The sequence below is a fragment of the Myotis yumanensis genome, unplaced genomic scaffold (assembly GCF_028538775.1).
Source record: "Myotis yumanensis isolate MYYU_CA2020_CCGP unplaced genomic scaffold, mMyoYum1.0.hap1 SCAF_5, whole genome shotgun sequence".
NCBI lineage: Eukaryota > Metazoa > Chordata > Mammalia > Chiroptera > Vespertilionidae > Myotis > Myotis yumanensis.
In genome coordinates, this window is record NW_027223756.1 from 79,962,170 (window position 1) to 79,975,391 (window position 13,222).

The window sequence follows — 13,222 nt, forward strand, 5'->3', positions numbered from 1 at the left end:
AGTAATCAACACACAGGTCACTTCTGGGTGTCTTGGGGGGCAAAGGAATGTTGGGGAAGGTTTTGAGGGAGTTCAGAGGATCAGTGGGAAGTGAGAAGAACAGGTTTTAAAAACGGGCCAGAATGCATGGGTCCTCTAAAGCAGAAGGGTGGGGCCGGTGTCCCCCAATACTGCAGGCAGACAGGAAGGGAGGGGGAGTGCTATGCCAGTTTGCCCCTACGGGTGACATATGCACTGAATTTGGCCAAATTCTGGAATCACAGATGTTTAGTCTCTCTTTAAAAAAAAAAAATTCTGCTTCTGACCTGTCACTCTTTTTTTAAAAAATATATTTTATTGATTTTTTACAGAGAGGAAAGGAGAGGGATAGAGAGTTGGAAACATCGATGAGAGAGAAACATCCATGAGCTGCCTCCTGCACACCCCCTACTGGGTACATGCCCAAGGTACATGCCCTTGACCGGAATCAAACCTGGGACCTTTCAGTCCGAGGGCCGACGCTCTGTCCACTGAGTCAAACCAGTTAGGGTGATGTTTAGTCTCTTGTGACACAAAAGAGTTTTGTCCTCTGCTCCTCCCCCCCCCCCACATTGATTTTTAGAGAGAGTTGGAGCAAGGGAGGGGGAGGGGAAAGAGAGAGAAAAACATCAATGTGAGAGAGACACATCGATTTGTTACTTCCCACACATGCCTCCGCCCGGGTCAGGAGCAAACCTGCAACCCAGGTAGGTGCCCTTGACCAAGAATCGAACCCACAATCCTTTGGTGCATGGGCTAACACTCTAACCACTGAGCCCCACTGGCCAGGGCCAAAAGAGGTTTGTTATTAGACTTGTTCCCTTGGGCCAGCAGTCTCTCAAACTGCAAGCCCAGAGGCCCACACAATGCTTTTGTTGTATTTATTTATTTTACATTTTATTGATTTCAGAGAGGGAGAGAGAGAGAGAGAGATAGAAACATCAACGATGAGAGAAACTCATTGATCGGCTGCCCCCTGCACAGCCGCCACTGGGGAATCAAACCTGCAACCCAAGCATGTGCCCTTGATCAGAATTGAACCAGGGACCCTTCAGTCCGCAGGCCCACGCTCTGGCCACTGAGCCAAACCAGCTAGGGCTGTTTTTGTTTTAAAGAATTGGTAAATGAGTGTTTCCATATAAGAGGTTGGAGCTCTACTGGGCCCCCAATCCAAGTGTCAGCCGTGGGCCCTCTGTGGACGGGACACGAATTCCCTACAATCCCTACCAGATCCTATGCACTCCCTGAGCCCTGAAGGGTTTGTCCTCCCTGGTCTAGTAATAGTACTAACTTTGTATCCTCACTTTGATCAAGAAAGTGAGTCCCCAGGCAGCTGTTTGCCAATGTCTCTCCTTCCCCAGGAAGAGATGCTAACAAGGTTATGGAAAAAGCAAATGGACACCCCTCCATGCTTTCCAGTCAGTTACCCCATTGGGTCCCTGTCACCAACCCTATGAGGTCCGTACTTTTGTTCTGTTTCTCAGACGAGAGAATGGAGGCTTCCCCGAAGCCACACAGGAAGGTGAAGCAGAGCCCCTGGAACATGGCAGAATTAGTTAGCAGGAGAGCTCAGGTGCCTCTACCTGGTTCAGTACCAAAAGGGAAATGTGGTGTGGAAAGGGTGGCTTTGAGAAGGGCATGGGGAGGAGTTTGGATTTTCTTCTAAGAGCAATGGGGAGCCATGGGAGGGTTTGAAACAAGGGAGCGGCCTGATCTAATTTATGTTAGAAAGGTCCCTGGCAATGTGGAATCTATTTTAGAAGATGGACACAAATCCTGAGCTAAGAGAGGCCTTATCTCAGGTCACAGTGTTCTCTTCATAGCTACTACTTCTTGGGTCTATGTGTCCCACTCCAAAGAAATTTCATAAGAAATTCATTGCTAGGATACCTGGTAAATGAGGGTTCATGGTGGTCCCTGATGGTAGATTATGTTATTCCTAGTTCTATTAAAAACAAAGGCTACTTGCTAGCAACATGTTCAAAAGTAGCATCCTTCATATATAAAGAGTCGTTAGAGAGAAATAAAAACAGATATGCAAAGAACATGGATGTCACTTTGAACACATAAAAGACATAGCGCTAGCTGGTTTGGCTTGGTGGATAGAGCATTGGCCTTTGGACTGAAGGGTTCCGGGTTCGATTCTGGTCAAGGGCACATACCTAGGTTGCAAGCTCGATCCCTGGCCCTGGTCCAGGACCATGGGGGATGCCACCAATCTATGGGTCTCACATTGATGTTTCTCTCTCTCTGTCTCTCCCCCTCCCTTCCACTCTCTCTAAATATCAATGGGAAAAATATCCTCAGGTGAGGATTAACATGAAAAAAATTAAAATTAAAAATAAAAGACAGCTCTAGCCGGTTTGGCTCAGTGGATAAAGCGTCTGCCTGCGGACTGAAGGGTCCCAGGTTTGATTCTGGTTAAGGGCACATGCCCAGGTTGCAGGCTCCATCCCCAGTAGGGGGCATGCAGAAGGCAGCCGATCAATGATTCTCTCATCATTAATGTTTCTCTCTCTCTCTCCCTCTCCCTTCCTCTCTGAAATCAATAAAAATATATATATTAAAAAAATAATAATGAGGTGGCGGCCATTTTGTTTGGGCACCGAGCGGGAGTTGGTGGCAGCGGTTGCGGTGGCACCGACGAAAGGCAGGAAAGGGCAGGCCGTGTGGGCAGGTGGACCGGCTGAGCCCAGCAGACAGCCAGCCAACAGCGAACTGACCTAGCAGCCTACCACTTACGCGTCTAGCCAACCAAACCCGTTCACCCGAGCCCCTTCACCATCAACTCAGGTTCGGCCGGCCCCCGGCCCGCCTTCCGCAGCCGTCGTGGCAGCCCCGGGAGGAGCACTGGCGTCCTTTTCCTTCGATCCTCGGGATTTGAAGATGGCTGCACAGTCAGCACCGAAAGTTGTGCTAAAAAGCACCACCAAGATGTCTCTAAATGAGCGCTTTACTAATATGCTGAAGAACAAACAGCCGATGCCAGTGAATATTCGGGCTTCGATGCAGCAACAGCAGCAGCTAGCCAGTGCCAGAAACAGAAGACTGGCCCAGCAGATGGAAAATAGACCCTCTGTCCAGGCAGCAGTAAAGCTTAAGCAGAAGAGCTTAAAGCAGCGCCTGGGTAAGAGTAACATCCAGGCACGGTTAGGCCGACCCATAGGGACCCTGGCCAGGGGAGCGATCGGAGGACGAGGCCTACCCCTAATCCAGAGAGGCTTGCCTAGAGGAGGACTACGTGGGGGACGCGCCACAAGAACCCTGCTTAGGGGCGGGATGTCGCTCCGAGGTCAAAACCTGCTCCGAGGTGGACGAGCCGTAGCTCCCCGAATGGGCTTAAGAAGAGGTGGTGTTGGAGGTCGTGGAGGTCCTGGGAGAGGGGGCCTAGGGCGTGGAGCTATGGGTCGTGGCGGAATCGGTGGTAGAGGTCGGGGTATGATAGGTCGGGGAAGAGGGGGCTTTGGAGGCCGAGGCCGAGGCCGTGGACGAGGGAGAGGTGCCCTTGCTCGCCCTGTACTGACCAAGGAACAGCTGGACAACCAATTGGATGCATACATGTCGAAAACAAAAGGACACCTGGATGCGGAGTTGGATGCCTACGTGGCACAGACAGATCCTGAAACCAATGATTGAAGCCTGCCTTCCCTCCTCTGAGAGACTTGTTAAAAAGTTACCACATCTGTAAATAACCTTAAGATGACAAGAGAAGAGCCTACCTGACTGATGCTGGAAGGACCTATCACAATAGACTATGGACTTACTTGCCACCAGTGTGTGCATTTAGTGTGTTCCTTTTACTTTTTTGATAACTATTGTATGAAACCCTTTTTTCCTCTGATTTGGGTTTGGTTTCGTTTTGTTGTTTGGGTTGGTTGGTTTGTTTTTTCCTTCTCCCAGACTTCTCTGTGAACATGAATATGTTGGCCTTCTTTCCACCTCTGCCTCCCCTCACCTGCCATATATGCTTTGACTGTCTAACATTTCCTCTGTTCATCTCTCTATTCTCTGAAAGTCCCAGAAAGAATCCATTCAATGTTCCTCCCTGATGCCTAGGTGTCTGTGATGCAGTTCTGTTCTTTATCACTTTAATAGCCACTTAGAAGTGGTTAGAAAATCTGGAGTTCAAAAATGCATTCTGCCACGTTGATATTTTAATATAGTAAATTAGGAAAAAAAAAATAATGAAAAATAAAAATCAATGGAAAAATATCTTTGGGTGAGGATTTAAAATAAATAAATAAATATAAAGTGGCTGACTGTACCATTTTAAAAAATAAAAAAGTGGTATATTATTTTTTAAAAAATAATAAAAATAAAAGACATAGGTGGGAAATCATAAAGTAAAGACTCACATGAAAAAGTGTTTAATCACCCCAGGATTCTCCCCCACTCTAATATTCAACAAAGATATTAAGTTCTGTGAGGGTGCAAGTCAATAGACACATCTGTTGCTGGAATAAGTTAGTACCATCTTTCTGGAAGGTAAAATGGCAAAGTGCATTGGAAGCCTTTGATGGAGAATAACTAATTATAATGACTCACCTTTGTCGAGTGACAAATCAATTTCATTTATTGTGTTTTGTTTCCACGAGAGCAGAAACTCCCCGAAGGCAGGGATTTTTGTCTGTTTTGTTCACTGCTGAGTCCCATGATCTCATTTTTCTGTACACTGACTGAGAGAACCAGTGAGCTAGACCAAAAGGGAAGTTTCTGTGCGGCATCTGAGCATCCACCTTGTTAGGTCTTTAAGACAATCCTCTTATCCTGAGCAGTGAGGGGAGGATTCTCAGGGGCTCCCACTGACCCGTGGGTTAATGGATGTGCTTGCAGTTATAAGTGATTTCTGACACTTACTGAGTCCTTAGGCTGTGCCAGGCAGTGTTTAAAGAGCTTTACAAAACTCAACTCCCTTAATCACTTAACAGCAAAGCTATGAGGTAGATGCTAATATCAGGTCCATTTTACAGACGAGGAAACTGAGTCCACAGCTTAAAAGTAGCCCTCTAGCTAGGGCCTGGCACACGGTAGGTGCTGAGGTTTAGTAGAACCTAAATTTTGCTCAGTCAGTTCCATGACCACCTGTCTCTGTCTCCTGTCACTTTTCCTTGGGGTCCCATGACAGACTCTGGGCGCCACCAGTAAGTGCTCCATAAATGTTTCAGTTCTCTAATTTTTCGGTGACTCGACACAGAGCTGCCGGGGAAGGTGAATGGAGAGGTAGTGCAGGTTTCTGTGGGTATGGAGACAGGAGACACAGAGAGTCACCTCTCCTCCCCAGAGACACGCTCAAGGACACGTGTGAACATTCACTCCCAGACACACCCACTTCAAAACAAGCACTCACAGCCCAGCTGGTGTGGCTCAGTAGTTGAGCGTTGACCTATGAACCAGGAGGTCACAGTTCAATTCCCAGTCAGGGCACATGCCCGGGTTACGGGCTCAATCCCCAGTGTGGGGCGTGTAGAAGGCAGCCGATCAATGCTTCTCTCTCATCATTGATGTTTCTATCTTTCACTCCCTCTCCCTTCCTCTCTGAAATCAATAAAATATATATTTTAAAAAAGCACACAGACCAAAACAGACACAGCCCCAAACAAGCATAGATATACACACGAGGCATGCACATTCCCCCAGGGCTTTGGCCTGGGATGGCCAGGTTAGGGAGGCTCCCCCTGCGCCAGTCTCCAGCTCCATCCCTCCTCCTTGGGGCCCAGGGCCTCCTGCTAAGGAGGCACTAGGCAGGGATGGCTGCGCGGCTTTCGGACGCCACCTGGTGGGTACAAGGGACAGGGGGCATGACAGCTCAGCGGCTTAACATCTCTGTGGGTCTCGTGTCCCTCTGTGTTCATCCGTGATTGCTTAGGTCTCTATTTGCATCTGTGTCTCTATTTCTCTGTGTCTCAGCCTCTTCTCTCTTCTTTTTCTTTCTGTTCTGTCTCTTTCTCTCCAGCTCTGTCTCGTCTTCTGTGGCTCTCCATCTTTCTTTTTCTTTCTCCCCTCACACCTCTTCCCCACTGCCAGAGCCCAAGGCCTCTTCAGTCACTCCTCCCTAAGTACCCCTCTTATTAGCCACATCCTCTGTGCCCTGTCCCCCAATGATATCATCCTGGCACTTCCTGCCACCATAGGCTGTCGCTATGACTCAGTCCGGGTGGGGTGTGATGACCAACCTCATCGGCTTCGCCTGCCAGCCACACCTACCTCCTATGTTCTGGTCTTTGGGGAGGGGACCTCATACCTGGAGGAGCATGTGGTCCCCTGCTTTATCCTTGGCCAGCCTCTATTTGGACAAGGGCAGAGCAGAGGACAGAGGATGCGGCTAATAAGGGGGACACAGGGAGGGATGACTGGAGGTGCCTGGCTCAGTTATTGAAGAGGCCCATAAGGCCACCGTAGCTTACCCCTTCCCCAGGGCTGGCTGCTGCTGGCTCCCTGAAGGGGACAAGTGCTGGTTGCAAGGGAAGGGGGTGTGGGGACGGTGAGGATTTGGATCCCCAAGAAAGGAAGGTCCCAGAGAGGGGAGGGGACAGTCACCCTTGAACCTTGCTAAGAGGGCAGGGATTTCCTCTCAATGGCGCCCCTTTCCTGCCCCCCACATCACCCACTAGCTGACACCTGATCCCTGATCACCCAGGCTTTGGAGGCCACTCTGCCTGATTCCATGTCTCCCCTGCGCCTGTTTGCTCTGAGGTGCTGCACCCTTTCCTTTCTGGGGCTACTGCACATTCTGTTCCCTCTCCCAGAATGCCCTTCCAGTCACCTCCTCCAGGAAGCCTCTTAATCTCTTCTCTTTCTTATTCCATCCCGTCCTTGAAACCATCTGTTGAGCTCCAGAGAGCAGGTCTGTCTTGGTTATGGTCATGGCTGTGTCCCTGGCAGAGCCCAGCACACAGGAAATGCCCAGGGAAGTGTTTGCTAAATGAATGAATGAGCTAGAACAGTGGTCGGCAAACTCATTAGTCAACAGAGCCAAATATCAACAGTACAACGATGGAAATTTCTTTTGAGAGCCAAATTTTTTAAACTTAAACTATATATGGGGGAATGTCAAGGGGGGGAAAAAGGAGACATGTGTAATACTCTTTGTAATACTTTAATAAATAAAAAAATACATAAATAAAGTGAAACAAACAAACAAAAAAACTATATAGGTAGGTACATTGTTATTAACTTAATTAGGGTACTCCTAAGGCTTAGGAAGAGCCACACTCAAGGGGCCAAAGAGCCCCATGTGGCTCTCGAGCCGCAGTTTGCCGACCACGGAGCTAGAAGAGGCTCATAGGTACACTCTTGAGCCCAGATCTTTGATCTTGTCTTCCTGGGGGGCGGGGGAGGGGCCGGGGGGCGTGGGCTTGGCCAAGTGGGCTTCTTCCCTCTCTGTGCCCTGTTTTCCCAGGGACAGGGGCTGAAGGGACATTTTCTGGGCTGCTTGTGAAATCTACCCTGCTGGGTCTCATTTCAGCTGAGCCTGTAAACATTTGGTCCGCCGTGGCCGGCAGCAACTATGCAGGAGAAGCTTCAGTGCCTTTTATGAGCCTCCCTGTGGGGCCTAACTCGAGGTTTCTGTGGCTGGGTATGTGGGGCGCCCCTGCAGTTTCTCAGCAGGTTGGCATGAGGTAGGTAAGACTGAAGAACTGGAAGAAGCGGCAAGAGGCCATCAGCAGCTCCCAGCACTTAACCCCGCAGCATGCAGCATTCAAGAGGCCAAACCTGGGGCCTCTTGGTTTTAAAAATGGTTCATGCAATATCATAGATTACAGCTGCCACGATGGACATGGATTCCGAATGGACCCCTTCCTCACATCTTAAGGCCGCACTTACTCCTTAGCAGTGGTTCTCAACCTTCTGACCCTTTAAATACAGTTCCTCATGTTGTGACCCAACCATAAAATTATTTTCGTTGCTACTTCATAACTGTAATGTTGCTACTGTTATGAATCGTAATGTAAATATCTGATATGCAGGATGGTCTTAGGTGACCCCTGTGAAAGGGTCGTTTGACTGCCCAAAGGGTCTCGACCCACAGGTTGAGAACCGCTGCCTTAGAGGGAGGGCTTTTTGGCAATGAGACAGACAGCCTAATTTAGACCTGGTTCTTGTAGAAGAATTAACAGCAACTACAACCATTTGTTAAGCGCCTACTACATGCACACACTGTGTGAAGCACTTTAAATGCATCATCTTCTCACATTCTCCAAATCACCCTGCCCATTTTACAAGAAAATTCAGAAGGGGTCAAGGTCATCCAGGTGGCAAAGGGCAGAGCTGGAATTGGAACTCTCCTGCCTAGTTTGGTCTCAAGTTACCCAACCCTCATGGAGGCCTCCTCAAAAGGGTCACCATCCCAGTGCTTCGTAACCGTCAGGATCCCAGGAGTGGCTGGAGGTAGAGCCTGAGTCAAACCAGCAGGTCTGACTTGAGTCCTGGGAAATCCAAGTCTCAGACCTGCTGGAGGTGGAGTGAGGTGCATTTAAAAAAAATTATTTATTGATTTGAGAGAGAAACATCGATTTGTTGTTCCACTTACTTATGCACTCATTGGTTGCTTCTTGTATGTGACCTGGACTGAACCTGCAGCCTTAGCATATAGCAGTGGTTCTCAACCTTCCTAATGCCGCGACCCTTTAATACAGTTCCTCATGTTGTGGTGGCCCCCAACCATAAAATTATTTTCGTTGCTACTTCATAACTGTAATTTTGCTACACTTATGAATCATAATGTAAATATCTGATATGCAGGATGTATTTTCATTGTTACAAATTGAACATAATTAAAGCATAGTGATTAATCACAAAAACAATATGTAATTATATATGTGTTTTCCGATGGTCTTAGGCGACCCCTGTGAAAGGGTCGTTCAACTCCCAAAGGGGTCGCGACCCACAGGTTGAGAACCGCTGGCATATAGGGATGATGCTCTAATCAACTGAGCTACTGGGCCAGAGCAGGAGGTGCACTTTTCAGAAGCACCTCCCTCCACCTTCCTCAGTCCTTTCTCAGTTAATGGCAGCCTTGCTACTGCACACGTCCAATCATGTTTAAGGTGCTCCCTCTGAATCGCAGCGGATAGTCTTCCACCCGGTGTTTACTGCCGACACCAGAAGACACAGGATCTAGTGGCCCCTAACACTTTAAACTAGAGGAATTTTCTACCAGGCCTCAAAAGCGCCAGTAGGCCATCCAAGAGATGAAGCCATCTGAAAACTTGAAAATACAGAATTATTATGTATTTTCTGTCTCCTCTTCATAAATTCAGTAAGCATTTACTACTCTGTGTCTACTACATTCCAGGTGGATTGGCCAAGTCTTTATTTTCTGTTTTTGACTCTTTATGACATCTGGGCCTCACCTCGGACCATGTGACCAAGATAGGGACAGTGATACTTCACAGTAGAGACACCGCCCCTCAACCTGGAAGCCAATTAAAAGTCATCCCATCCCCACTAACCAACGACTTTGTGGATGTGTTTTTAAAAAATAAAAAGCCCTTTTTATAACGTTGCATTTTGAAAGTTTTTGACTAAAAGTAACACATGCAATGTAAGCCTGGCAATCATCATGCAGGCGTGGGAATTCCTACAAAGTGAGAAAATTTAACCTAGGAGCTGTTTTGAAATGTAATGAAATCTTTATGAATACAAAATTTAGCAGTTGATGAAGTTGACACATTTTTGTAGATGTGGAGGAGACACTTGAGAAGGCATTAATTCTGAGTTTATAGTCTTCTTTTTGTATTTGTGGAGCCAATAAATTCTTCCCTCCCCCCTCCTCATTTTACAGGTCTCCTGTAAAACATGAGCATCCTGGGCCCTATTCCTGCAGGGACTCTCAGTGCCTGCCAGCATTTATTAAGCACTTACTATGTGCCAGGAGCAATTCTGAGCTTCACAAGTATAATTAATTTTTTAAAAATCCTCATCGGAGGATGTTTATTTTATTTTATTTTATTTTATTTATTTATTTATTTATTTATTTATTTATTTAATCCTCACCAGAGGATATTCTTTCCATTGCTTTTTTTTTAAAAATAGGAAAAATATCTTTTTTAAAACATTTTTTTATTTTTTAAAATATATTTTATTGATTTTTTACAGAGAGAAAGGGAGAGGGATAGAGAGTTAGAAACATCCACGAGAGAGAAACATCAATCAGCTGCCTCCTGCACACCCCCTAGTGGGGATGTGCTTGCAACCAAGGTACATGCCCTTGGCCAGAATTGAACCTGGGACCTTTCAGTCCGCAGGCTGATGCTCTATCCACAGAGCCAAACCGGTTAGGGCGGAAATATATCTTTTTATTGATTATAGAGAGGAAGGGAGAGGGAGAGAGATAGAAACATCAATGATGAAAGAGAATCATTGATCGACTGCCTCCTGCACGCCCCACATTGGGGATCGAGTCCGCAAACCAGGCATGTGCCCTGACCGGGAATCGAACCATGACCTCCTGGCTCCTGGTCAATGTTCAACCACTGAGCCACGCCGGCTGGGCCCCATTGCTTTTTAGAGAGACTGGAAGAGCGAGGGAAAGACTAAGAAAAACACTGATGTGAAACACATCAATTGGTTGCTTCCTACTCGAGCCCCAATGAGGGCCCAGGTTGGGGAGGAGCCTGCAATCAAGGTACATGTTCTTGACTGGAATCAAGCCTGAAGACTGTCTAGGGCTGTTTATTGATTTTTAGAGAGAAGAAGAGATATCAATGAGAAACACTGATCAGTTGTCTCCCATATGCGCCCTGACCAGGGATCGAATCTGCAACCTAGGTATATGCCCTGACAGAATCAAAACTGCAACCTTTTGGTGTACAGGACGAAACTCCAACTAACTGAGCCATTCGGCCAGGGCTATATTATTTTAATCGTAGCAAAGGCCCTCTATGGTAAATACTATCACTATTTCAGTTACGGAAGCCAAAGCAGAGAAAAACTAGTAACTTCCTGTGGGCAGACAGACAGGTGGGTTGATTCCAAGCAGTCTGGTTCTTGAGCCTGGCTTCTCAGTCTATACCCCAGTGGTTCTCACTCCTAATATCTAACAGATCCCCTACCTTTAAAATTATTTTAAAATTGTGATCAAATACAAATGTAACCATTTTTAAGTGTTTAGCTCAATGGCATCAAGTACATTCACAATGTTATGCAACCATCCCCACCATCCATCTCCGGAACGTTCTCATATTACCAAACTGAAACTCTGTTCCTATTAAACACTAACTACTCATCCCTCTACCCCAGCACCTGGCTCCCACCATAAACTTTCTCTTTTCTTTTTTTAAAAAAGTATTTTATTTTTATTTATTTTTAAATATATTTTTATTGATTTCAGAGAGGGAGAGGGAGAGATAGAAACATCAATGATGAGAGAGAATCATTGATCGGCTGCCTCACCCCCTACTGGGGATTGAGCCTGCAACCCAGGCATGTGCCCTTGACCAGAATCGAACCCGGGACCCTTCAGTCTGTAGGCCGATGCTCTGTCCACTGAGCCAAACTAGCTAGGGCCCACCATATACTTTGTTTTTATAGATCTGACTCCTCTATGGACCTCCTATGAATGCAATCACACAGTATTTGTCCTTTTGTGACTGGATTATTTCACTGAGCATAATGTCCTCAAGGTTCATCCTCTTCGTAGCAGGTGTCAGAATGTCCTTCCTTTTTAAGGATGAGTACAATAGTATCCTATTGTCTGGATGGCTATTATAAAACAAACAAACAGCCCTGGCCAGTTTGGCTTAGTAGATAGAGCATTGGCCTGTGAACCAAAGGGTCCTGGATTCGATTTCGGTCAAGGACATGTACCTTGGTTATCAGGCTCCTCCCTGGCCCGGGGCCTGGGACAGGAGGCAATCAATCTATGTGTTTCTCTCACATCTATGCTTCTCTTCCACTCTCCCTAAATATCAATGGAAAAATATCCTCAGGCGAGGATTAACAAAAGCAAAATAAAACAAACAAAAACAGAAATTAACAAGTGTTGGCAAGGGTGTGGAGAAATTAGAAAGCTTGTGCACGGCTGGTGGGAATAGAAAATGGTGCAGCCACATTTGGGCGGTTCCTCAAAAGTTAAAAGTATCCACCCAGGAGAACGGCAGATACACCTGTCTTCGTGGCAGCATTATTCACAGAAGCCGAAGGATGGAACAACCTGAGTGTCCCTTTTATTTTTCCGTTGGTTTTTTAGAGTGGAAGGAAGGGAGAGAGAGAAACACTGATGTGAGACACAGTGATTGGTTGCCTCCTGCATGTACCCCCACCAGGGCTGGGGATCAAACCTGCGACCCTTTGGTCCTCAGGTCGACGCTCTAACCACTGAACACACTGGCCAGGGCTGCAGCCCCTTTTATGTAACAGATATTTTGTTCCACCTCCTCTTTTCTCTCTTGAAATAAAAATCAGAGTGAATATAACCTAACTACACACAACTTAAAAAAAAGGAACAATCTAACCAATGTGACGCATTATCAGACACAGACAGAAAAAACAGAGTGTTGGACACTGAGCACGATAGTGAGGACCTACCTCAGGGGTCCTCAAACTTTTTAAACAGGGGGCCAATTCACTGTCCCTCAGACCGTTGGAGGGCCGGACTATAGTTTAAAAAAAAAACTATGAACAAATTCCTATGCACACTGCACATATCTTATTTTGAAGTAAAAAAACAAAACGGGAACAAATACAATATTTGTATTTGCATGTGGCCTGCGGGCCGTAGTTTGAGGACCCCTGACCTACCTATTCTGACAATGCCCATCAGGCAGAATCAGCAGGGAGGCAGAGACCCCAGCAGCTCTGCTCACAGAAATGGTGAGCAACTCTTGGTAAGGTTCTGTACTGAACAATAAGCAATTCTCCCAATTTACCCAGAAGTTGTACCCCTGGGAAAAGCCATATGAAGTCCTGGCCCCCAGGACCTCAGAATGTGACCCCATTTGGAGATAAGGCCTTTACATAGGTAACATGTCATTAGGGTGACCCTAATCCAGAAAGACTGTGTCCTTATAAAAAGGGGACATTTGGATGCAAACACACAGGGAGGCTGGGTAAAGGAGGCAGAGATGGGGTGATGCTTCCATAAGGCAAGAACACCAAAGATTGCCCAACGACCACCAGAAACAAGGAGAGAGACCACTAACAGATTCTCCTTCACGGCCCCAGGAGGAATTAGCTCTGCCAACACCTTGATCTTGAACTTATA

The 13,222-nt window shown here is 46.7% G+C and overlaps 1 protein-coding gene across 1 annotated transcript; it reads left to right on the forward strand.

Annotated features, from left to right (window-relative positions):
* Positions 1–2,609: 2,609 nt before the first annotated feature.
* On the forward strand, positions 2,610–3,770 carry LOC139009782 (chromatin target of PRMT1 protein-like). Its single transcript, XM_070413896.1, has 2 exons — positions 2,610–3,310; positions 3,449–3,770. Exons 1-2 carry the CDS (start codon positions 2,905–2,907, stop codon positions 3,652–3,654), a joined length of 612 nt encoding a protein of 203 aa, XP_070269997.1. The 5' UTR covers positions 2,610–2,904; the 3' UTR covers positions 3,655–3,770.
* The last annotated feature ends 9,452 nt before the right edge of the window (positions 3,771–13,222 follow it).